General features: G+C 38.7%; 1 protein-coding gene across 2 annotated transcripts in view; it reads right to left on the bottom strand.

Moving 5' to 3' along the window:
- CNTNAP5 (contactin associated protein family member 5) overlaps window positions 1–26,346 on the bottom strand; it is a 1,053,040-nt gene that overhangs the window by 153,468 nt on the left and 873,226 nt on the right. For both annotated transcript variants that reach the window (XM_025277585.3, XM_044936563.2), the window contains exon 17: window positions 24,048–24,266. In XM_025277585.3, the coding sequence (XP_025133370.2) occupies window positions 24,048–24,266 (219 nt within the window). The remainder of the gene's footprint in view (window positions 1–24,047; window positions 24,267–26,346) is intronic.

The raw sequence follows: 26,346 nt of genomic DNA, 5'->3' as shown, positions 1-26,346 counted from the left end.
ACTACAGTCCATGGAGTTCTCCAGGCCAAAATACTGGAGTGGGAAACCTTTCCCTTCTCCAGGGGATCTTCCCAACCCAGTGATTGAACCCAGGTCTCCTGCATGCAGGAGGATTCTTTACCAACTGAGCTAACAGACATGCCCCAATCTTTGTCTATAGCAGACATTTATCTGAAGGTGAATACACAGAGTGGGACTGTCCCTCCGGCAATGTTAGAAGCAAGCTGTTTGGTGCACTGAGTTAGAAAAGGCAACAAGCTTTGTAAAGCTTGGGCGTCTCTGGTGGCAGGAGACCTGGGTTTGGTCTCTGGGGGAGGAAGATCCCCTGGAGGAGGGCATGGCTACCACTCCAGTATTCTTGCTTGGAGAATTCCATGGAGAGAAGAGCCTGGTGGGCTACAGTCCATGGGGTCACAGAGTCAGACACGACTGAGCAACTTTCACTTTGTAAAGCTTATGCAGCATTGTGTCAAGTACTATAAAGAGATGGATGTTAGGACCAGACAGACATGGCGTCAAACTCCATGCCAATAGCCATAAGACCTAATGACAATAATGACCACATAATGACTGAATCCCCTAAGCCTCAGCTCCTTGATCTCTAAAATAAGAATCAGTCTATTTCATGTGTTTATTTACAAGGCTTAGTTAAGATTATGGAATATGCTACGTCCTTAATCATTGTTCTTTTCTCTTGAGCCTCACAATGATTAGAACTAGTAGACTGTGTGTGTGTGCATGCATGTATGTGTATATATATCTCCCCAGTGATTACCCCCAAATCATTATTTGGAAAATAAATTTCTTCTTCTGTAATGCAGAAAAGAATTGCAACCCAACTTTCTCCTGAGGGTACATCTTGAAGGCTTCAGAAAGAGTTGCAACGCTTGTTGCAAATTAATCAGGAACAGAGGAGATTCAAAGTGACAGAGTGTTTTGTCACTGTTGGAAACCTAGAATTCTACCAACCTAAACCAGAGGATATAAGAAAAATGTGTGCAGAGAGACAATAAGCCAAGAATTAAGCCAAATTCCATCAGTAGTTATTGATTTGGTGTTGGGAATTCTGGGAGAGTTCACAGAGGATACAGAGTCAGCCTGTCCTTACAAAACACAAATTCTATTTCAAGTTCAATGCTTTGGCCTAAAGCCCATAGAAGTGGAAAAATGGAGGACACATTAAAGTCTCCAAGGTCTACAGAGTGTCCTAATGGAGAAAAGGTAAGTTGGAAAACAATGGCGGTAATGAGGTGGTATTTGTTTATTGTATAAATCATCTCTCCTTTCTGAGCCTCATTTATTTGTAGTCATTCATGCTATAATTTTATTAAATCCTGGTCCAGCAAGTGACTCAATAAAAATATATTCATATCAAAGTGGATACAAATATGAATTCTAAATGTGTTATCTCTGACCAGGAATATCACAATAAATAAGAAACAAAGCTATAAGTTAGATAAATGAATATATAATGTGAATAAAAAATCTGCAAGCCTGGCAGGGTGGACAAAATGTTAATTAGCAATAGGGTTGAGGAACTTCTCTGGTGGTTCAGTGGCTAAGACTCCCAGTTCCCAGTCAGGGATATAGGGTTCAATCCCAGGTCAGGGAACTAGATTCCACATGCTGCAACTAAGACCTGGTGTAGCAATATAAACAAATAAAAATAAACACATAAAAAAGATTTTCAAAAAGCAAGAGTTGGAAGTGGGGAGAATTCTGCCATCTCTGAATCACACCAGATTATCAGATCCATTAATATATATACAGTATTCACTGGCTGCTTCTGCAAAATTGAGACAAAATGTTTCTAAAGAATTAATCTAGTGTTTTATTCTGAAGGAGTGATAGAACTCCACTCTGTTTTCAGTTCTGATAAGTGATACCCAAGCAGGCCAGAAGGTCAAACCCAAGTTGCTTTCTCCTGTCTGTCTCAATTTTAGTGAGTAAATCTCCTTTTAACCACAAGATAAATCAATTATAAACACAAGCAGATCATGAAAAAAGGTTCATTATTTCTTTCCTAGAGATGGTGTAGAATAAAGAGAGGAGACTTTATGTAGGCAACTGTTTTGTTTTATTTTTCCCCTTATTTTGTAGTCACTCCCTGTGGTGGATTTGTATAACTCTTCATATATCTTGTTAGCGGCATTTTTCTTCTAATAAGAGGTTGAGAATGCAAGATCTATTACACATTTGCTTGTGTGTGACTTAGTCAACATGTTTATAAATGAAGAAGTGGCTAGGGTGGTGTTTCTAGCAGAAATACACTCCTTGGTGTTTGAGACGTATAAAGTATGGTGAGAATGACCCGAAATAAGGGGTCATTTCAATTGCAGATGCTGGTAAAACACAATGACACAATGAATATGAACCAAATTGCACAATGAATTAAATTTCCATTTTTGCCTGGCCACTTTTTATTCTTTAAGAGAGAGAAAAACTAGAGGTTAGGCTCCTTTTTCTTATGGAGAGGTAATATTGTAGACTAAGAAAAGAGTGCTTCAAGAACGATGCTCCCCACCCACACAGTCATGCCCAATCAGGTGGTAAGCATGCTCCCTTTTCTGACAAGGTCACCTATTTTGTGTTGTGTTGGTGGAGGTGTGAATCTTTCCTGAAACTTGAATACTGTACAGAAAATGCTGCCACAGTCTTCACTCCCCTTTCTCACTCACAGTCCTTCTCCCTCAGTCCTGTCCTATTCATCTGCACCCTGAATTATCTTTGGATCCATCAGCATCTCTCCACACTAAGAGCCACAATCTTGAATTCTTCTTACCCTCACTTTAATTTCTTAAACTGAGAAAAGCTGGGACCTGGGATGATCATTTGCTGCAGTGCTTGCACCCGGAGAAATGTTTCCTCGAGCAACAAAATACAAAGGAACTGTAAGGGACTGAAAATAACTGTGTGTGTTCACAATTGGGGCAAATTATGGATGTGGGTGTGTGCTCAGTCGCTCAGTTAGGTCTGTCTATTTGTGACCCCATGGACTACAGCCCATCAAGCTTCTCTGTCCATGGGATTCTCCAGGCAAGAATAATGAAATGGGTTGCCATTTCCCACTCCAAATTTATGGACAACAAGATACACAAAAACCAAAAGAACCCAACTCCCACTTCTGAAGAATCAGAACAGGATACTGTACATGCCCCCTGCACACAACACCATTTATTCAGTTCAGTCACTCCACTGTGTCTGATTCTTTGTGACCCCATGGACTGCAGCACGCCAGGCTTCCCTGTCCTTCACTATCTCCCAGAGTTTGCTCAAATTCATGTCCATTGAGTCAATGATGCCATCCAACCATCTCATCTTTTGTCACCCCCTTCTCCTCTTGCCCTCAGTATTTCCCAGAATCAAGGGTTTTTCCTACGAGTCAGCTCTTGGCATCAAGGCCAAAGTATTGGAGCTTCAACTTCAGCCTCAGTCCTTCCAGTGAATATTCAGGACTGATTCCACCTAAACCATCCCTCTGGCCTGACTCCTGGACCTGTCCCTGCTGCTGCTGCTGCTAAGTCGCTTCAGGCATGTCCCACTCTGTGCAACCCCATAGACGGCAGCCCATGAGGCTCCCCCGTCCCTGGGATTCTCCAGGCAGACCTGTCCCTACCCTCACCCCATATAAGAAATCAGCTAGATCTCTACTCAGGAAGCGAGCAAGGGAACATATTACTTGTTCTCACTCTCTACAGCAGGAGACCCAATAAATACTTGTTTAAATTTCTTGTGGGTGCTGTGCTCAGTCACTTCAGTCATGTCCCACTCTTTGTGACCCTATGGATAGATACACACTACTATTTATAATAGGTAACCAACAAGATCCTGCTGTATAGCACAGGGAAGTACACTCAATATTTTGTAATGACCTATAACAGAAAAGGATATGAAAAAAATATGTATGTGTATAACTGATCGCTGCTGTACACCTGAAAGTAACACAACTTTGTAAACCAACTATACTTCAACTTAAAAACAAAAAATACCATACCCTTATTTTGGCACTGGGCTTGGCCCAGAGTAAATAAATAAATAAATATGAATAATTTTAAAAATTCTAGTAAGTCTTTCATTGAAAAATCTGAAAACCTGTTAAAAACGCACTTCCCTGATTGACAAAGCTCAGCTGCCCTGGGATCAGTTCCTTTACGACAAGATAAGAACTGTCTACTTGGCCCCATTCTTTACCAGGACAATTTCATTCTTTCAGACTGCCTTTCTGGCCCTTGAAGGTGTTTGAATTTTCAGCTGTTGCTCTCATATATTTTTAGCTTATTTATCTTTTTCTTGCCTAGAGTTTACTATAAAGTTGGGAGAAGAACAACAAGAAACATAGCAATAAAAAGAAGTTATTCTTAAAATAGCTGAGAATTATGTTTCTGATGCTTGCACTTAATCTAGATTAAGCAATGTGTTTAAGAATCAGAACAATGCTTCTAATTCTAAAAAAAAAAAAATTCAAACATACTTACTATATGCTAGAAACTGTATAACTAACTCATTTAATATTCATTTGGAAAGAAGAAATTCTTCATATTATTCACATTACAGAGTTGAGGAAACTTAGTGACAAAGCCAAAGTCAAGAATCAATTCCAGAGCCAGGAGTCAGACTGGGATCTCTTGACCTTCAACGCCTGGATACCTTCAAAGCCCTAAAAATCCTAAAATGAGCTATTTGATTAGACTATTTTGAAATGGAGCGGGGATGTATGGTCCTTCCTCCCCCGCCCCATGTCCTCTGCCTGCCTTTGTCTGTAGAAAAACCTTAGTCAGAGAATAAATTTAATCAGAGAAGTGAGAAGATGCAGAAAGAAAGGAAATCAGTCAAACAGGACAAAATAATACTTTAGCCACTAAACAAAATCAAGGACCTTTAGTTCCTTCTCAGGGTATATTATAATATTCTGAGCCATCCCCTATGAGCTGTCTTGTACATACTGAAACACCCACCAGCTGGAAGTTTACTACATGATCACCAGATTTTAGCCATTACATAAGTTATCACAGTTTGGAGAACTGGTCCCAAAGAAATGGGAACAAATCCACCCAGAACTGAAGATAATTTTTCCCAAAACAATCAAGATGATGCTAATCAGACCAGTACATGACCAATTTCAAATGACTGTCAGAACTGACTGCTGTTTTTGCATGTAGCCCCCTCCTTCTGCCTATACACCCCTGAACCTCCCCTTTAAAAGTTGTTGAGCACTGATTGTCACTTTGGACAGGAGTCTGTCCTCTCCCCAAGTTGGCAACCTCCAAAACAAAGAAAACTTTCCTTTCTACCAACTTTCCTCTCCAGTATTGACTTTTAAGCAGTGAGCAGCCAGACCCCACTTTTGGTAACAATTTGGGTCTGTACTACAACTAAGTGCTGCTTCCACTTTCTTCTTCTCATCTCTTCCATGGATTCTCCCACCAAGTAATATACACATGTGCATTTATTCTCTCTTCCATATCAATCTTCTGGATAGCCTAAACTATTAGTTCACTAGCCTACATAGAAGCAATTTTATATGACTCTCTTCTGTTGGCCCTTGGTATTAAGTGTCTTCATTATGATGATGTTTCCTTGAACTGAGTATGAATCAACTCTTAAAAAGGTTACCATCATCATTCTAAATCTGTCTTAGAAAATTGCCCTGTGTCAGCTCAACAAATGCTCATTGCTTCCAGAAAAACATCTCAATACCTTGTACCCTCCCTGAACAAGAGCCTCTGTTTCTCTCGTGTGTGCCTACAGTCTGGATCACACACATTCAAACAAAACTCCTTTGCTGAGGACCTTTTTTCTGGAACAATATTGAATGTGCCAGGTCAGGGTCCTGTTTCACAAAACTACACAGTGTCATACTCTCCCTCTCACGCTTTCTCTCTCCTTGAACTTGGAGCAGCTGTTATCTATATAAATTACTTTGCCTAAAGTCAAGAATTAAATGCAGATGCATTACTACACAGATTTCAAATTTTCCAGTAGCAGCAGGTTTAGCATGTACTTGTTAAACAAAATAAAGCAAAGCAAAACAAATGTGCTAACCATCAGTGACTTTTTCTTTTGTTCCTGCCCCTTCAATTGGCAGAATTTGGGTACCAGAAGGAAATCCTAGTGGAAAAGACCCTGATGCTGGGAAAGATTGAAGGGAGTAGGAGAGTGAGACACTCATTTTAATTCCAAAATATAATTTCCTTAAGGATAAGGCATGTGTCTGTTTACCTTTTGCTAGAAACAGAGATTGCTTGCTTAGGAATCAATAAACACACACTAATGCAGGTGGCACTAACTGGATGTCTACAAAGTAAAATGGGGATTTTATTGTTTTTGTTTTTCAGTTGCTCAGTCATGTCTGACTCGTTGTAACTTCATGGATTGAAGTGCGCCAGGCTTCCCTGTCCTTCACTATCTCCCAGAGTTTGTTTAAACGCATGTCCATAGAATCGGTAATTCAATCCAACCATCTCATCCTCTGTTGTCCCTTTCTCCTACTGCCTTCAATCTTGCCCAGCATCAGGGACTTTTCCTATGGGTCGGCTCTTAGCATTAGGGGGCCAAAATATTGAAGCTTCGGCTTCAGCATCAGTCCTTCCAATGAATATTCAGGATTGATTTCCTTTAGGATGGATTGGTTGGATCTCCTTGTACTCCAAAGGACTCTCAAGAGTCTTCTCCAGCATCACAGTTCAAAAGCATCAGTTCTTTGACACTCAGCCTTCTTTATGGTCCATCTCGCTTTATGGTCCATGACTAGTGGAAAAATCATAGCTTTGACTATATGGGACCTTTGTAGACAAACTGATGTCTCTGCTTTTTAACATACTGTCTAGGTTTGTGATTCCTGTGTTGGGAAGATCCCCCGGAGAAGGGCATGGCAACCCACTCCAGTATTCTTCCCTGGAGAATTGCATGGACAGAGGAGCCTCGTGGGCTACAGTCCATAGGTAGCAAAAAGTCAGCCAAGACTGAAGTGACTGAGCATACAGCACAGGTTTGTCATAGCTTTCCTTCCAAGGAGTAAGTAAGTGTCATTTAATTTCATGGCTGCAGTCACTTGTCCACAGTGATTTTGGAGCCCAAGAAAATAAAATCTGTCACTGTTTGCATTTCTTCCCCATCTATTGCCATGAAATGATGAGCCTGAATGTCATGATCTTATTTTTTGAATCTTCAGCTTTAGGCTAGTTTTTTCACTCTCCTCTTTCACCTTCATCAAGAGGCTCTTTAGTTCCTCTTCACTTTGTGCCATAAGGGTAATATCATCTGTATAGGTGAGGCTATCTGATATTTCTGATACATATGATATTTCTCCTGGCAATCATGACTCTAACTTGTGATGCATACAACCAGGAACTTAACATGATGTACTGTGCATAGAAGTAAGTAAGCAGGGTGACAATATATAGTCTTTTATTTTTTTAGATTTATTTATTTTTTGATAAATTTATTTATTTTAATTGGAGGCTAATTACTTTACAATATTGTATTGGTTTTGCCATACATCAACATGAATCTGCCATGGGTGTACATGTGTTCCCCATCCTGAACCCCCTTCCCACCTCCCCCCCACCACCCCCATACTATCCCTCTGGGTCATCCCAGTGCACCAGCCCTGAGCACCCTGTATCATGCATTGAACCTAGACTGGCAGTTCATTTCACATATGATATTATACATGTTTCAATGCTATTCTCCCAAATCATCCCACCCTCGCCCTCTCCCACAGAGTCCAAAAGACTGTTCTATACATCTGTGTCTCTTTTGCTGTCTTGCATACAAGGTTATCATTATTATCTTTCTAAATTCCATATATATGCATTAGTATACTGTATTGGTGTTTTTCTTTCTGGCTTACTTCACTTTGTATAATAGGCTCCAGTTTCATCCACCTCATTAGAACTGATTCAAATGTATTCTTTTTAATGGCTGAGTAATATTCCATTGTGTACATGTACCACAGCTTTCTTATCCATTCATCTGCTAATGGACATCTAGGTTGATTCCATGTCCTGGCTATTATAAACAGTGCTGCGATGAACATTGGGGTACATGTGTCTCTTTCAATTCTGGTTTCCTCGGGTGTATGCCCAGCAGTGGAATTGCTGGGTCATATGGCAGTTCTATTTCCAGTTATTTAAGGAATCTCCACACTGTTCTCCATAGTGGCTGTACTAGTTTGCATTCCCACCAACAGTGTAAGAGGGCTCCCTTTTCTCCACAACCTCTCCAGCATTTATTGCTTGTAGACTTTTGGATAGCAGCCATTCTGACCAGCGTGAGATGGTACCTCATTGTGGTTTTGATTTGCATTTCTCTGATAATGAGTGATATTGAGCATCTTTTCATGTGTTTGTTAGCCATCTGTATGTCTGCTTTGGAGAAATGTCTGTTTAGTTCTTTGGCCCATTTTTTGATTGGGTCGTTTATTTTTCTGGAATTGAGCTGCAGGAGTTGCTTGTATATTTTTGAGATAAATTCTTTGTTCATTGCTTCATTTGCTATTATATTCTCCCATTCTGAAGGCTGTCTTTTCACCTTGCTTATAGTTTCCTTTCTTTGTGCAGAAGCTTTTAAGTTTAATTAGGTCCCATTTTTTTATTTTTGTTTTTATTTCCAATATTCTAGGAGGTGGGTCATAGAGGATCCTGCTGTGATGTATGTCAGAGAGTGTTTTGCCTATGTTCTCCTCTAGGAGTTTTATAGTTTCTGGTCTTACATTTAGATCTTTAATCCATTTTGAGTTTATTTTTGTGTATGGTGTAAGACAGTGTTCTAGTCTCATTCTTTTACAAGTGGTTGACCAGTTTTCCCAGCACCACTTGTTAAAGGGATTGTCTTTTCTCCATTGTATATTCTTGCCTCCTTTGTCAAAGATAAGGTGTCCATTGGTGCGTGGATTTATCTCTGGGCTTTCTATTTTGTTCCATTGATCTATAATTCTTTGTGCCAGTACCATACTGTCTTGATGACTGTGGCTTTGTAGTAGAACCTGAAGTCAGGCAGGTTGATTCCTCCAGTTCCACTCTTTCTCAAGATTGCTTTGGCTGTTCGAGGTTTTCTGTGTTTGCATACAAATTGTGAAATTATTTGTTCTAGCTTTGTGAAAAATACTGTTGGTAGCTTGATAGGGATTGCATTGAGTCCATAGATTTCTTTGGGTAGTATACTCATTTTCACTATATTGATTCTTGCGATCCATGAACATCTATTACTGTCTTCTTTGATTTCTTTCACCAGTGTTTTATAGCTGAGTGCTGAAGAATTAATGCTTTTGAACTGTGGTGTTGGAGAAGACTCTTGAGAGTCCCTTGGACTTCAAGGAGATCCAACCAGTCCATTCTAAAGGAGATCAGTCCTGGGTGTTCTTTGGAAGGAATGATGCTAAAGCTGAAACTCCAGTATTTTGGCCACCTCATGTGAAGAGCTGACTCATTGGAAAAGACTTTGATGCTGGGAGGGATTTCTGTGTGTTGATTTTATATCCTGCAACTTTACTATAGTCATTGATTAGTTCTAGTAATTTTCTGGTGGAGTCTTTAGGGTTTTCTATGTAGAGGATCATGTCATCTGCAAAGAGTGAGAGTTTTACTTCTTCTTTTCCAATTTGGATTCCTTTTATTTCTTTTTCTGCTCTGATTGCTGTGGCCAAAACTTCCAAAACTATGTTCAATAGTAGTGGTGAAAGTGGGCACCCTTGTCTTGTTCCTGACTTTAGGGGAAATGCTTTCAGTTTTTCACCATTGAGGATAATGTTTGCTGTGGGTTTGTCATGTATAGCTTTTATTATGTTGAGGTATGTTCCTTCTATTCCTGTTTTCTGGAGAGTTTTTCTTGACTGATCCCTTTCCCGATTTTGAACCAGTCCATTGTTCCAATATCCAGTTCTAACTGTTGCTTCTTGACCTGCATACGGGTTTCTCATGAGGCAGGTACTGTAGACTGGTATGCCCATCTCGTTAAGAATTTTCCACACTCTGCTGTGATTCACACAAAGGCGTTAGCATAGACAATGGAGCAGAAGAAAATATTTCCCTGAAATTCTCTTTCTTTTTTACCATTCAATGGATGCTGGCAATTTGATGTCTGGTTCCTCTGCCTTTTCTAAATAAAGCTTGAACATCTGGGAGTTCTTGGTTCACATACTGTTGAAGACTACCTTGAAGGACTTTGAGCATAACCTTTCTAGCATGTGATATGAGTGCAATTGTATGGACCTTTCTACCATGTGAAATGAGTGCAATCACAGGGTAGTTTGAACATTCTTTGGCATTTCCCTTCTTTGGAACTGGAATGAAAATGATATTTTCCAGTCCTGTGGCTACTGCTGAGCTTTCCAAATTTGAAGGCTCATTTCAAATATTGAGTGAAGTGATTTAACAGCAACAACTTTTAGGATTTGAAATATCTCAGCTGGAATTCTATCACCTACATTAGCTTTTTTCATAGTAATGCTTCCTAAGGCCCACTTGATTTCACAATCCAGGATATCTGCTTCTACGTGAATGATCACATCATCGTGGTTTTCCGAGTCATTGAGATCTTTTTTTATACAGCTCTTATTCTTGCTATCTCTTCTTAATCTCTCCTATGCCTGTTCAGCTCAGTTCAGTTTCTCAGTCGTGTTCAACTCTTTGCGACCCCATGGACTGCAGCATACCAGGCCTCCCTATTCATGACCAACTCCAGGAGTTTGCTCAAACTCATGTCCATTGAGTCAGTGATGCTATCCAATTATCTCATCCTCTGTCAATCCCCTTCTCCTCCTGCCTTCAATCTTTCCCAGCATCAGGGGCTTTTCCAGTGAGTCAGTTCTTTGCATCAGGTGGCCAAAGTACTGGAGTTTCAGCTTCAACATCAGTCCTACCAATAAATATTCATGGCTGATTTCCTTTGGGATGGACCAGTTGGATCTCTTTGCATTCCAAGGGACTCTCAAGAATCTTCTCCAACACCACAGTTCAAAAGCATCTATTCTTTGGTGCTCAGCTTTCTTTATAGTCCAACTCTCACATCCATATATGACTACTGGAAAAAACATAGCTTTCACTAGATGGATGTTTATTAGCAAAGAAATGTCTCTGCTTTTTAATACTCTGTCTAGGTTGGTCATAACTTTTCTTCCAAGGATTAAGTGTCTTTTAATTTCAAGGCTGTAGTCATCATCTGCAGTGATTTTGGAGCCCCCCAAAATAAAGTCTCTCACGGTTTCCACTGTTTCCCCATCTTTTGCCATAAAGTGACAGAAAGAGCTGACTCATTTGAAAAGACCCTGATGCTAGGAAAGATTGAAGGCAGGAGGAAAAGGAGACAGAGTATGAGATGGTTGGATGGCATCACCAACTCAATGGACATGAGTTTGTGTAAGCTCCGGGAGTTGGTGATAGACAAGGAGGCCTGGCGTGCTGCAATCCATGAGGTCACAAAGACTCAGACACGACTGATCAAATGAACTCAACTGAACTGATGGGACCAAATGCCATGATCTTAGCTTTCTGAATGTTGAGCTTTAAGCCAATTTTCACTCTCTTCTTTCACTTTCATCAGGAGGTCTTTAGTTCTTCTGGCTTTCTGCCTAAGGGTGGTGTCATCTGCGTATCTGAGGTTATTGATATTTCTCCTGGCAATCTTGATTCCAGCTTGTGCTTCTTCCAGCCCAGAGTTTCTCATGATGTACACTACATATAAGTTAAATAAGCAGGGTGACAATTCATAGCCTTGATGTACTCCTTTCCCAGTTTGGAACCAGTCTTTTATTCCATGTTCAGTTCTAACTGTTGCTTCCTGACCTGCATACAGGTTTCTCAGGAGGCTGGTCAGGTGGTCTGTTATTCCCATCTCTTGAAGAATTTTCCACAGTTTGTCATGATCCACACAGTCAAAGTCTTGGCATAGTCAAAAAAACAGAAATAGATGTTTTTTTCTGGAACTCTCTTGCTTTTCCATGATCCAATGAATGTTAGCAGTTTGATCTCTGGCTCCTCTGCCTTTTTGAAATCCAGCTTGAACATCTGGGAGCTCACAGTTCATGTACTCTTGAAGCCTGGCTTGGAGGATTTTGAGCATTACTTTACTAGAATATGAGATGAGTGCAATTGTGCAGTAGTTTGAGTGTTCTTTGGCATTGCCTTTCTTTGGAATTGGAATGAAAACTGACCTTTTTCAGTCCTTCGGCCACTGCTGCATTTTCCAAATTTGTTGGCATATTGAGTGCAGCACTTTCACAGCATCATCTTCCAGGATTTGAAAGAGCTCAACGGGAATTCCATCACCTCCACTAGCTTTGTTCATAGTAGTGCTTCCTGAGGTCCACCTGACTTCGCATTCCAGGATTTCTGGCTCTAGGTGGGTGATCATACCACCATGATTATTGGGTCGTGGAGATCTTTTTTGTATAGTTCTGTGTATTCTTGCCACCTCTTCTTAATATCTTCTGCTTCTGTTAGGTCCATACCATTTCTGTCATTTATTGTGCCCATCTTTGCATGAAATGTTCCCTTGGCATCTCTAATTTTCTTGAAGAGATCTCTAGTCTTTCCCATTCTATTGTTTTCCTCTATTTCTTTTCACTGATCACTGAGGAATGCTTTCCTATCTCTCCTTGCTCTTCTTTGGAACTTTGCATTTAAATGGGTATGCTTTTCCATTTCTCCTTTGCTTTTCACTTCTCTTCTTTTCACAGCTACTTGTAAGGCTTCCTCAGACAGCCATTTTGCTTTTTTGCATTTCTTTTTTGGGGGATGGTCTTGATCCCTGTCTCTTGTATAATGTCATGAACCTCCATCCATAGTTCTTTAGGCACTCTATCAGTTCTAATCCCTTGAATCTATTTGTCACTTCCTCTGTGTAATCTATGTCTGTTAGCTTCTTACTGTTTCTATCTTTTATTATGCCCATCTTTGCATGATATGTTTCCTTAGTATCTCTAATTTTCTTGAAGAGATCTAGTCTTTCTCATCTATTATTCATCTCTATTTCTTTACATTGTTCTCTTAAGAAGGCCTCTTATCTCTCCTTGCTGTTCTTTAGAACTCTGCGTTTAGTTGGGTGTATATTTTCCTTTCTCCCTTGCTTTTACTTCTCTTCTTTTCTCAGCTGTTTATCAAGCCTCCTCAGACAACCATTTGCCTTGTTTGATTTCTTTTTTCTTGGGGATGCTTTTGATCTTTCCCTCCTGTACAGTTTTATGAACTTCCATCCTTAGTTCTAGTTCCCAAAATAAAAATGGCAAGCTATTCCAATCAAAATAAGTATATAGGAATGTGGATGGGTATAAATATCAATATACAAAATCAATAATGTTCCTATAGAGCAACAATAACCAATTAGACCATGTGATAGCAAGAAAAGAATCTTATTCATCAACAAAAGCAGCCAAACATCCAGAAATTAACTTAAGATCTATGACTGTAAATGACTGTAAAAAGGAAAATAAAAAAAATTTACCTTGACTCATTTAGAATAGATGGAACATGCTTTGATACAATTTAGGAATGTATAGTTATTCTCTTTAATGCAATAAAATCCCAGAGAATAACCCAAGAAAAATTATTTTCATATAACATGAAAAGCTAATTCTAAGAACCATAAAGAAAATAATTATTAGTAGTTAACAGAGTGTTGAAAAGGAATCATCTGTCCTTGTGTTGGTGCGGTGGGTGAGCAGAGAGGGATGTTCTATTCAATATTAAAATATACCCTATAAGTATAATGTTGAAACAGGACCTGGAAAGAAAACTACATAAATAAAACAGAGCAGGGAATTCAGAAACATATTTTTCTTCCTTTTTTTTCAATATCTTTTTATTTTAATTTTTTAAACAGCAAAAACATTTGCATCGGGATATATGCAATTAACAATGTTGTGATATTTTTGGGTGAACTGTGAAGGGACTCAGCCATACATATACATGTCCATTTCACCCCAAATCCCCCGCCCATCCAGGCTGGCACATAACATTGAGCAGAGTTACATGTGCTATACAATACGTTTTTGTTGGTTATCCATTTCAGAAACACATTCTGTATATAGAGAGATTTCATACCTTATTATATATATATATATATGAATTCTAAGTAGCTAGGGAGAAAAAGTACCATGAAATAAATGGAGATAGAAATAATATTTTGGAAAATAAAGTTACAATACTACCTCAAACAAATTCCAGATTAAATGAAGACATAAAAATAGCAGCAAACAAAACAATAACATAAACAAAAACTAAAAATATGAATAAAATACTATAGCAGTTTAAAATGCATATAAATCATATGCAATTTATACTGACATGCTATGTTTCCCATGGCATATATTAAGCAAAAATGCAAAAAAAACAAAACTAGCAAGCACACTGTGGTATAACACATATAAGTATACTGCTTATGTAGAAAAGAAAAAAAAAAAAAGTGAAAACAGTGAAAGTGTTCATTACTCAGTTGTGTCTAACTGTTTGCAACCCCATGACTGTAGCCTGCCAGGCTATTCTGTCCATGGAATTCTCTAGGCAAGAATACTAGAGTGGGTTGTCATTCCTTTCGCCAGTAGATCTTCCCGACTCAGGAATGTAACCAAGGTCTCCTGCATTGCAGGCAGATTCTTCACTGTGTAAGCCACCAGGGAAGCCCTGCTTATGTAAGTACACAAATAATAATACTGCATGGTGTTTCCTTAGTGTACTTAAATGTATGTGACTGCCTCGAATGAGGCCAGGAAAGTATCACAGTGGCCTAATATCAGTTGTCTCTAGGAAGAGCACTAGGATTATTATTGAATAATTTTATAGCAAACATGTATTTATGTATTGACTGAATAATTAAAAATAAAATTTCATTTATTATGTGTATCATGCATAATGCTTCCGATCTTCTTTGAGTAATTTAAAAATTATTTCAAGTTTCAAAAAAAAACCACCTCGCTATATCTAGAATTGTGTATATCTATAAAAATCCTTTATTAATCTATGTGTTATTTAGACATTAGCAAACATCTTTCCCAGAATCAGCATGTTTGTGCCTGGGGAATGGATTGGAGTCCATATGTAATATTCATCTTGGTTTTCTGTAAAGGTTCCCCCCTCCACCCCCGCAAGACCACAAGCCAAAAATAAGCATTTGCCTTCTTTTTAGCAGAATGATAACAAGGCACAAGATTTTGCCCAGTAGAGTGGTATATGGGTATTCTATGGAAATCCCCATGTGGTTATTATTTATAATTCAGGGTAAGGAGAAAGAAACATGAATTGTTAAACTTGAATTATTCCTGTTTCTGTTGCCCACAGAATTGTGGAGCAGTAGGGACAACTCCCAACACAGTTCTAGGTGGTTGATTTAGTGGTCCAACTGTCTTCCCAAAGAATTCTCTGAAGTACAGGTTTGCATCTCATCTGGAGATACCCCTGAGAGAACATCATTTGATAGGGCAGGCATCTGCAGCAACATGGATGGATTTGGAGAGTGTCATATCAAGTGAGGTAAGTCAGAGAAAGAAGGACAAATACCATATGATATCACTGACACATGGAGTTTGAAATAAATGACAGAAATGAGCTTATTTAAAAAACAAAAATAGACACACAGACAAGGAAACGAAATTATGATTACCATTGGGGAAATGGGGGAGGCATAAATTAGAAGGTTGGGATTAACATATACACACTGCTGCTGCTAAGTCACTTCAGTCGTGTCTGACTCTATGCAACCCCATGGACTGCAGCCTACCAGGCTTCTCCATCCATGGGACTCTCCATATGTAAAACTGGAGAAGGGCATGGCAACCCACTCCAGAATTCTTCCCTGGAGAATTTCATGAACAGGGGAGCCTGGCTGGCTGTGGTCCACAGCGTCACAAAGAGTTGGACAAAATTGAGTGACTGACTAAACGATAATGGCAATATGTAAAATAGATAACCAACACAGACCTACTGTGAGGCACAAGGAACTCTAGTCAATACAGTGTAATAATCTACATGGGAAAAAAATCTTAAAAAAGAGTGGGCATATGTATATGTATAACTGAATCACTTTGCTGTACACATGAAAATAACACAAGATTGTCAATCAACTATACTCTATTATAAAATAAATTTAAAGTAAAAAAGTAAAAAATGTTCTTTCAAATGATTTTAAAAAGAAGACAATGAGGCAGGAAAGTCCACCATAATCCTAATCAGAGTATAGAATTGCAACGTGAGCCATTTTGACTAAAAGGATCATCTCCCATCTCATTAAATGGAGAGCCAATTCACCCCTCACTGTGCTTCCTTCTGCCACAGTTTTTAAAGATGAAGTATCACCAGTAAAGTCACTATCAAAAATAGCCTTAAACCAACTTCTTGCAATAGCAATATGAGCCCCAGGTCTTTTCTAGAGTCAGCCAGAGAAGCTATTCACTTCTTCCAGGCTGGCTGCCAGGCCAAGTCATTACCTGACTGACAGGAGTTTCAGGGTTTCCTGGATGTTAGGGCCCTGGAAATCTGATTAGTTTTCTCCTGGGAGACCCTGCTGAGAACAGACATTACCTCAAAAGTTGAACCATAGGCCCATTCAAAGAAATAAGTCAATAAATTTAAGTCTGTAATTATAAGCTTTAAGAATTTTCCCTACTAGTCCCAACCACCCCAGAGTGATTTTACGGCTAAGCCCAGGAGACCTTGAAATACAAAAGGAGCCTACAATTCACTAAAAGAATAGAAGCAAGGGCAATTCAGGACAAACACTTCTCACAATCCAATATACTAACATTGCTGTGACATTTTGATGCAATTGTGCAGTAATCACTTTGGGGTCCTTTCTTATTCCAGCTTCCTTTGTGGAAGTGGTGGCTGCCATGTGACTAGGGACACATCATCAACACTGTCTTATCAGCAAAAATAAGTTGAAACTTGGAAATAAAACAAAAAATCATAGATGACATTTATCCAGTAGAGATGCAGGTAATTTCTTTCCAGTGTAACAGATACCTCCAAAGATGGCATGGTAAGCAAGAGCTTCATATCTAACATCACAACTTTATCCTCTCTTTGTTGTTAAATTCCCCACACCATATCCTAGATTTTTAGATGTTCTCTGAACTGGTCATGACATCTTAACGGCTTCCTCATTAATTAATGAGTGAAATAAAATCTTTGACACGTTCATTTTCTATTTGCCTGAGACTCATGATTTTAGCTTTTGGAAGATTTGATTTTTAACACATACAACTAGTATTAGTTAAAATGGTGCTGTTCATCATTAGAAAGTATAAAACTGTTACAGGAAAGATCTTAACCCCACAATACATAATACTTGGGACAAATAATAATAATAATAAGATATTTAAAGAACTTTTTCAGTCTTTTGCATCATCAATGAAGAGGAGTCTGCCAGGTAAATTGAGGGTAGTTTGAGGGAAACTCAAACTCAAATCCATCCTAGTTTGAGGGAAAATACCATTGGAAGACTATGAGTCAGAGACTTCCTTGGTAGTCCCATGGTTAAGACTCTGCTTCCAATGCAGGAGATGTGGGTTCAATTCCTGGTCCAGTAATTAAGATTCCACATGCCGGGCCACCAAAAATAAGAGAGAGTATGAATCACAACAATACAAACTTGACTCTAAGGAACCCATTAAATTTAAAGAGTACTTTTAAGAAGAAAATGGGAGAAGAGTAGGCAATATTTTATGGCTAATGCTTGGGAGGAATGAAAAATAAATTTCTTTTTTTTTTTTTAATTTTTTTGTACTTAATGATTTTATTTTATTTTATTTTTTTTAATTTAATTTTATTTTTAGACTTTACATAACTGTATTAGTTTTGCCAAATATCAAAATGAATCCACCACAGGTATACACGTGTTCCCCATTCTGAACCCTCATCCCTCCTCCCTCCCCATTCCCTCCCTCTGGGTCGTCCCAGTGCACCAGCCCCAAGCATCCAGTATCGTGCATCGAACCTGGACCAAAGACAGTTACTTTGATTTTAAAAAGTATGTGTATGTGTGTCTCTGTGTATATTTTGCACAATAAATCCATGTCATTCTGCCACTGCTAGGGTTCTCCAGAAAACAGGCTTGAGATGAAATTAAAGAGGCCTGGTGTTTTTTAGGGGGAACCTTTAGGAAACACATCTTTGATCCAGAGGGGAAAGAAGCATAAATGGGCAGAGAAGTGAGCTCTGGGACAGGTCTGACCATCTAGAACAGCCCCATGGAGAGTGGCGGAGCAAGAAAAATCGATTAGAGATTTGCTTCCTTGGGCCAAAATGGTTGGGTCTTTGTATTCTGGAGTCAACTGACTGTTGTCTGGGTGTATCTAGGCAGCAGATGCAGTACCTGAAAGGACAGACAGGGAAAGCCTGTCTTCCAACAGCACTCCCAGTGTCAGAGCCTTCTTGAATGGGTACCTGGGCAGCACATCCCAGAGACTGCCTACCTCAGGTTCCTCAGCCTCTCTACACATCACAGATGGGGCCTGAGATGACCCTTAATCTTTAGCCTGAGACATGGACGATGAAGCAGGAAGCTGAATTAAAACATGGCACTTTTCACCTCTTCTACAGAATTGCCTTCCCCAACACAAGTGGCGCTGAAGCCAAATTCTTTTCTCTCTGAATCAGAAGAAATTTGGTACTACAATGAGACCAGAGTGTAAATCTGCCAGTCACATGTTCAGAGGGTTTGATGATGTCTTCTGTTCCATCACTCTCCTCCAAGGCTTTCTTCTCTCCTCTTCTTAGTCATCAGCTTTGTTGCCAGAGCCTTGCAGATAGGAAACAAGTTATAGGCAGCATTGCAGCATCAGCATGCCTGGCTGGGTCCATTCTTATCTAAACTGAAGCTTCCCTGGACGTTCTAGTTACATAAGCTCAATAGCATCTTGGCTTTGGAAAAGACAAGCAGCTTCTCATTTCCCTCAGTTTAGAGGTAATGTTGAATCCTTGAATGTCCAGAGAGTACTGTTTTATTTCTCAGAAAAGTCTGGCTTGAGTTCCTTTTTATAACTATCACCCTGGCTCCACATAAACAGTTCTGTATTAATGTTTTGTTTCTTCACTGAGTTACAGATTTTGATGACCGGAGGTGCCAGGGTAATTGGAATGACGGCTTCCATCATTGAGTTTTTGTTGTGGTCCAAATCTCAGGGCTTTTCTCCCTGGGCTGCCTGAGAAAAATGATGCCATGTTGTACTTCTCTTTAAAAAAAAAGATGGCATGCTTTGAGATATGTTTTCTCAAAGGCAGAATTAAAAATTTAAACAGTGAAACTGAATAAGAAAAGTCTACATTCTCCATCAATGGTCCATTAACAATCCAATGCAGCCAGTATGTGACAAAATGAGCTTCAGTTAAAGTTTTAGAGATTGTTGATAAACATTTCCAAAAGGGTTTTGGAATATTAGGAGCAGAAAAAACTAACATGGGCTTCAGGGTGGGTTTAACAATGATCAACAACTTCAAAATGAGACATCATGTAGCGGAAGGAATCATTTGCTTTTTTGTTGTTTCTTTTTCCCTTTTGGCTGTGCTGCACAACATTCAGGATCTTAGTTCACCAACCAGAGACTGATCCCCTGCTCCATGCATTAGAAGTGCAGTGTCTTAACCATTGGACTGCCAGGGAAGTCACTGGAAGAGTCATTTAATCATTTACTTCTCTGTCAATAAAAAGAACTAGTGGTTTTTTGTTTGTTTTTTTTTTAAGTATGTTCAAGTTCTAAGAATCTGATTTTGTGGAGCATATATGGTGTTGGGGAAGAAAAAAGTGCAAGAGGAAGCAGGTGGCTCTTGTTTTTTTCTTTATCGTAGAAGCACTGAGGAAGCAAAGCATTCATAGGACTTGCCTGCTGGTGTACTGAGGTCTGCTATGAACTTCTTAAATGAATCAGGACACCTCTTCTTACTGAACTATTACAAGAAATATTAGAAATCCTGTATTAATATTTTTTGCTAAAATGCTTCAAGCATACTTGACATATTTAGCTTTGAAAAAATCTTTTGGTAAATCAGACCTTATCATCAGAAAGTATAGGATGTAGAAAGACAATGATATCTTCACTTCTCACCATTGACATCCTCCACACAACAATGGTTTTGCCTAACAAATATGCTTAAAGGTGATTTTCTAATTCTTCCTTAATGTGAAAAGGATGTATATCTCCTCCTATACAGACATACATCTTTTCTGATAGAAAACTCTTCTGGCCTGTGTCAGGAAGCACTCTCAAGAGTAAATGTAAGTAACTATTCCACAGAGAGACTCTGGCACCATGACATGTCAGGGCACAGAGCAAATGAGCACTGCTTTGCCTGTCTTCACCGCTGACCTCGCCAAGTTTGACATGTTTCATCTGAAAATAGGAATAATAATTCCCAACTGGTGTGGAAGCAGGCGCAGCACAGAGGGGCAGGGTGAGACTCTGCTACTTTATGATTTATCAAGTTAATGTGGTATTTTCCCCAAGGAGTTCTAAGTGGGAGTTACTTCAATTTATTTTGATACAAATAAAGCAGCTGAGCCAAAAAAAAAAAGAAAGAAAAAGGAAAAAAAAAAAAAAAGGTTCATGAAAAGCCAAAAAGGTAAGAAAAAAGTAAAGTAACACAAAATAAGACTCAGTCTCACAGCTCTACAAAGTGTCTACTCTATAATTCCAACATATTGGGAAAGATGAGATGTCGGATTTGGGGACAATGAGATATTTTCCTTGCTGTTACATACACACAGGCATGAGGGTAAGGATAATTGTCATGTCTAACATACACATGGAGATAATAGCATATCCACAAGTTGTAAGAGTTCCATTACCATACTCATCAATTCCATTCTGCAAATAAAGACAATGTGTCCATTTAGGCTAGTTGCTTTCCTACTAGTGTCCCAAGATCTGATGGCAGTTGACCTGGAGTTCACACCTAGATCTCTTCGTTTCACTTTTAGTAAAAGGTGCTACTTCTTAGATTTCTCTTGCCTCATCCTCATATTGACTTGAAAAGCTAGCACATGCATGCTAAGTCACTCAGTCGTGTCCAACTCTTTGCAACCCTATGGACTGTAGCCCACCAGGCTCCTCTGTCCATGGGATTACTTGGAGAATCCCATGGACAGAGGAGTAAGGAACAGCAAAAGAGAGGGATTATGCAGCCAAGGGTTTTAAAGTTGAAACAATCCCAAGCTTGCTGCGTTCATCTCAGAAGCTCGTGTTATGAAATTTCTCTTACTCTATTCAAAAAATGCCACCACTGAAATGGCATGGTTGCAACTGTCCCTAACTACCAGGGAAATAAAAGTCTGCAGTTACAATATTGATTCTGGGAATCTAGCATGCATTGACTTGGATATCAGCACTTCAGCATTTCACATTCCAATGACAGGAGCATTGCTAAGAGGTGCATCCATTCTATAAAATTCAATCTGGTATTTAGGAAGCACTCACGGGCACAACAGCAATACCAGTGATTACCATGCTGAACAACAGTCTGTTTTGATTGAAAGATCCTTCAGTGGTTAAAGGTGTCTAGACAGACATATCCAAATGAATATTTAAGTACCGTCACATTCAATCTATCCAGTTAACCAACTGATAACCAACAAGGACCTACTATATAGCACCAGGGACTTATACTCAATATTTTGTAATAACCTATATTCAGAAAAGAATCTGAAAAAGAATGCCTATATGGATATGTAGAATGGTGTCACTTTGCTATACACTTGAAACTAACACGACATTGTAATTCAACTATACTTCAATTTAAAGAATTAAAGAAAAGAAGCACATAGCAATCATAGTTTTTCTGCCTAGCAAGTATAAAAATCCAGTGACAAAATTTCTGAATGATAGAGAATGCAATTCATCATTTTGGCTGCTCTAGCTAAGTAGAGGTTTTTTTTTGTTTTTGTTTTTGTTTTTGTTTTTAACCACTGAACCATACAAAATGGAAATATCAAGACTTGAATTTTTTTTTTTTTTTGCCACCCAACATTTCTAAGCAGACTGAACATTAAATAGCAAAATTCAAACCAACAGACTAAAATGACCTCCAACGGCATTTTTTCTTCTTCAAGTATATTAAGCCAAATTCAATAAAGCATAGTAACATCTGAGATGGAACTTATTAGAAAGAAACATAACAGAAACAGGTGCTCTTGCTGTAGCTGACCTTGGCAGCAGCTCGAGCAAGGTGTCTCCTCCAGACCCATAGACAAGCTCTTATTCACTGCATTTATGATCAATTTAACAGAAATGTCTAGAGATTAAAACCTGCAAGAAACACAGCTGCCTCTTTTCACTTTCAACTTGCACAGTTTGTCACATTTTCAAGCTGTATGATAATTTCATAACTACATGAAATTTGCATGAAGGGATTGAAAAATTCCATCTTTATACACACCTTTCAACCAGAAAGATTCATCAATATAGTCTGAAGATAAATTAAACTTTGGCATGGAATATAATTTATGAAAATTGCAAAGTACTTGAATTGATTATACCAAAAAGACATTAAATCTTGATAACTAGCAAACTTATTCAGAGCAATAAAATGTTATGTTTAAATAGAATTAAGACATCAATATAAATTAAAAATATATGTTTTAATAGTAAATCATATCACTTATGTAGGTTAATTAAGTGAATGTCTTTTCATCATCATTCATAAAAATGCTCTTAATCACTTATGTCTTAGCTTCTGCTGAATATGTAAAACATGATAGATGAATAAAGAAATATGATTACTGTTGGAAAGACAGATTATATATTCTGTTACTTCCTTTCTTTTAGTTGGTGTGTTCTTAGTGACAACTTTCCTCAGAGTTAAAAGTTGCACAGACCCGGTTTTCAAGAAAGCAATTAAGATGCATCCATTGATAGTTGACGACATTTCATTACTAGCAGTAAAGCTATATAGTGTGAGCTGATAAAATAAATACATAAGGAAAAAAACTTAAATCTGGGTATACTGGCAAATTTTGGAACTTATTGGTACTACTGTTCTAAGCATCTGAACTTCAAGTTTCAGATAAGAGCAGTGTCTTGGCTTTGATAATAATACAATATACCTAACATTTACAGCTCTGTTTTGTACTTTAAACCTATATATGCCCTGCTCAACATAATTTCAAAGAATACCTCCTAAATTATAGCAATAATGTGAACCTTTCTTTTCCTATATGGACTAATGTGGTGAAATTCTCTCTTTCTGTCTCTCTGTCTCCCACAACACACACACACACACATACACACACAGTGAGCACTTGAAAAAGATGTTTTATTGCATAAGTCATCTTTCAATTCCCACCATCCAACAAGGAACCTGATTTGTTTTTGGTACTCACTTAATATTTATGGAAAGAATGAATGAAAGGCTCAGTGAAAGATATTTGAGCCCCCCAGGCCCTATTGCCAGCAGTGGCAGTCAGCTCAGATGAGCAACTTATCTAAAGGCTGATTCTGAGTCTCAAGGAGGAAATGATCAGTGGGGAGATGTACGCTTGGGGACCAGGCTATTTTTCTGTGCAAGTATCAGGCAGCCACCTAACGGATGAGATTTCTGGGAGTATTAAAGGAGTTCTTAGCTTAAAAACCTCTAGTTCCCTCCCCTGCCATATTGTTGATTCCCCAAATCCCTTGAAGATGCTGTAACATATATCATTACATGGTTATCAAAAATCATCGGGAGTTAGGTGTCACTAAGAAAGATGAATTGTAGCCCATTGACAGAGTCAACATCTAAAAAGGTTTAAAGAGCTTGCACTCCTTTTTCTAGAGTATATTTTGATTACAAGGATGAAAAATAATAGGGGTCCCTAGACATCTAAAGGTACAATATGAACAAGGAGAAAAGATACAAAAAGAGTCTGAGACCCCCGCAAACTTTGCTAAGCAATGGCAATCTTTCATTCTTGAAGCTAATGAATCTAGAAAGGAAGAATTTGTAAAATTACATCTGTAATTATAAATGCTTTATGAAATACAGTAATCATTTCTAGGGCTAAAATAAAATAGTAATACTCCTTGGGCCCAATTCCACTGTAGTCATGTAGGGTTTTTAGCACAAAGGGCACCTTAAGATGTCCCCTACCTACAAACAGCTGGCTGTTGAGCTGTAACCGGAAATGGCCCTCTTCTGAGGTCTCCCTGGTCATCCTCGGGAGGTTGTCCACTTGGAGCGAGGTCTCCTTGAGGTTCCTCTCTGCCCGGACGTAATGCCATTGGTTGTCATTCAGAGAAGAAGGAGACTGGACTATGAGCTCTATGGGGCCATTCCCAACATCAATGGCAAAAGTGATCTCAGAAGGAGCTGAAACCAAAAATGGAAACAAGTAGAAAGATGAAGGGAGTTGTCAGTGCATTTAGGACACAAGCATATTCTGAGCGAATGGTAAAACGATTATAAATGCTAGGTAGGGAGGACTTCAGTTGAAATCCCTGCAGTATTGAAATTTCCATTGATAATAATAACTACCAACTACTAAATCCCAAGCTCCATCTTTTTCCCTCATTGGTTCTCATTGTGAAAATTCAGGAAATAGAATAGGGACCAGGGCCACTGATGCCAATCTGATAAAATACACCAGTGCCAAGGTGCTAGATTTTGCAGATCTGTTCTGACTTCACTTGTGTGCTTATAGATAGCTATAGATCCTGGGTTAGCTAAGACGACACCCTCCTACAGAGAGAAGAGCACACTCTGGAAAGCCCACTGCTTTGCTTATTCATTATGTGTATTATAGTAATGCATTTAATGTATTTATAACATTATTAAATGTATTATATATTATTATTCTGTAATGTATTATTTTTTCAATACATATGATACAAGCATTTGTGCTATCCCTGAATTTTTTTTCAAAATGAGGCTCAGAAATTTTAAGTGCCTTATCTACATCACTGGAATTGGCAGTATCTAAGTCAAATACAACTCTCCCTCCCCCTCAACTCCCCACACAGGGATTTTTTTTTTCATGACTCTTTCTACCCTTCTAAAATAATCTGCTTATTGTATTGGACAAGAAGCAGCTGTTGGGTATAATGTACCTATGATGATGATGATGATGATGATGATGATGATAGGAAGATAATAGTGGTCATGATGGTGGCAGAGGTGGTGGTAATGATGGTGATGATGGTGGTGAGGATAGTGGTTATGGTCATATTGGTAAGGATGGTGATGGTGATGACCACACTGGTGGTAATGATGTTTGAAAGGATAGTGTTGGTCATACTGGTGAGGATGGTGGTGGTGGTAGTGGTTTTGGTGGTAGTGACGATGTTACTATCATCCCTGAAAAACAAAAAGAAGTAGCAGCAGCACAGTACATACAGTGAACTCTGCTGAGCACTTTTCTAAGCACTGACCATAGATGCTCTCATTTTAATCCTCAGAACAACTCTATGAAAAAAAGTATGATTTTTAATTTCCATTTTATGGGTAAGAAAATGAAAGTAGAAATAATTTGCTCAAAGATTCCTCAGTAATTAGAATCTTCATCATTTTTCTTTAATTTAGTATATCTTCTTGTATTTTCTATTATTATGTAAGAAATCTACATCTGAAGGATGTGGAGAAGCAAATAATAAATTGAATTTGAGGGGAAGACAGTCCCCTTTCAGGAACAGGAACCTTCATATTCCAGACCTTCCTTTCTTCTCAGAACCTTTTGACGGTCCCCCCTTTTTTATTCCCAAAAATAGGATATGTGTATTTCTTTGACAAGATCATCAACCAACAGATCTGAATTTTCAGCAATACCAAAGGTCAAACATCACCCTGAATCATACCGTCCTCAACCTTTAAATTTTAATAGAAAGCAGACCTTGATAAAGAATATTTCAATATGAGGATTTCAAATAGCAGAGAATTTGATTTTCCCTCCTGGTGAATGTGAACCATGACCCCAAAGAGAGGCAATAAGAAAAAAGGTTTAAAAATGAGATTTGAGGGCTTCCCTAGTGGTCTTGTGGTTAAGAAATTGCTGCCAATGCAGGGGACAGGAGTTTGATCACTTCTCTGGGAAGATCCCACATGCCATGGAACAACTAAACCTGTGCAACACGACTATTGAGCCAGTGCTCTAGGGCCTGAGAGCCACAACTACTGAAGCCCATGCTCCACCACAAGAGAGGCTACCACAATAAGAAGTACACTCCACACAATGAAGACCCAGCAAGCCAAAATATAGACAAATGAATAAATATTTTTTTTAATGGGATTCGAGACATAGACTCTGGAGCCATCATAACCTGGGCAAGTTTTCAAGCTTGTTACCTCTTAGTCTTCTCCTTTGTAAAATGAGAATAAAATATTAACTAGTTGTCCGGTTGTTTATAAATTTATCCTGACAAAGTTGCTAGAACTGTGCCTGACATGTAGGATGAAC

This window comes from Bubalus bubalis, chromosome 2 (assembly GCF_019923935.1).
Source record: "Bubalus bubalis isolate 160015118507 breed Murrah chromosome 2, NDDB_SH_1, whole genome shotgun sequence".
Classification (NCBI taxonomy): Eukaryota; Metazoa; Chordata; class Mammalia; order Artiodactyla; family Bovidae; genus Bubalus; species Bubalus bubalis.
Note: the sequence above shows the minus strand (reverse complement) of the source record. Positions and strands in the feature narration are given on the sequence as shown.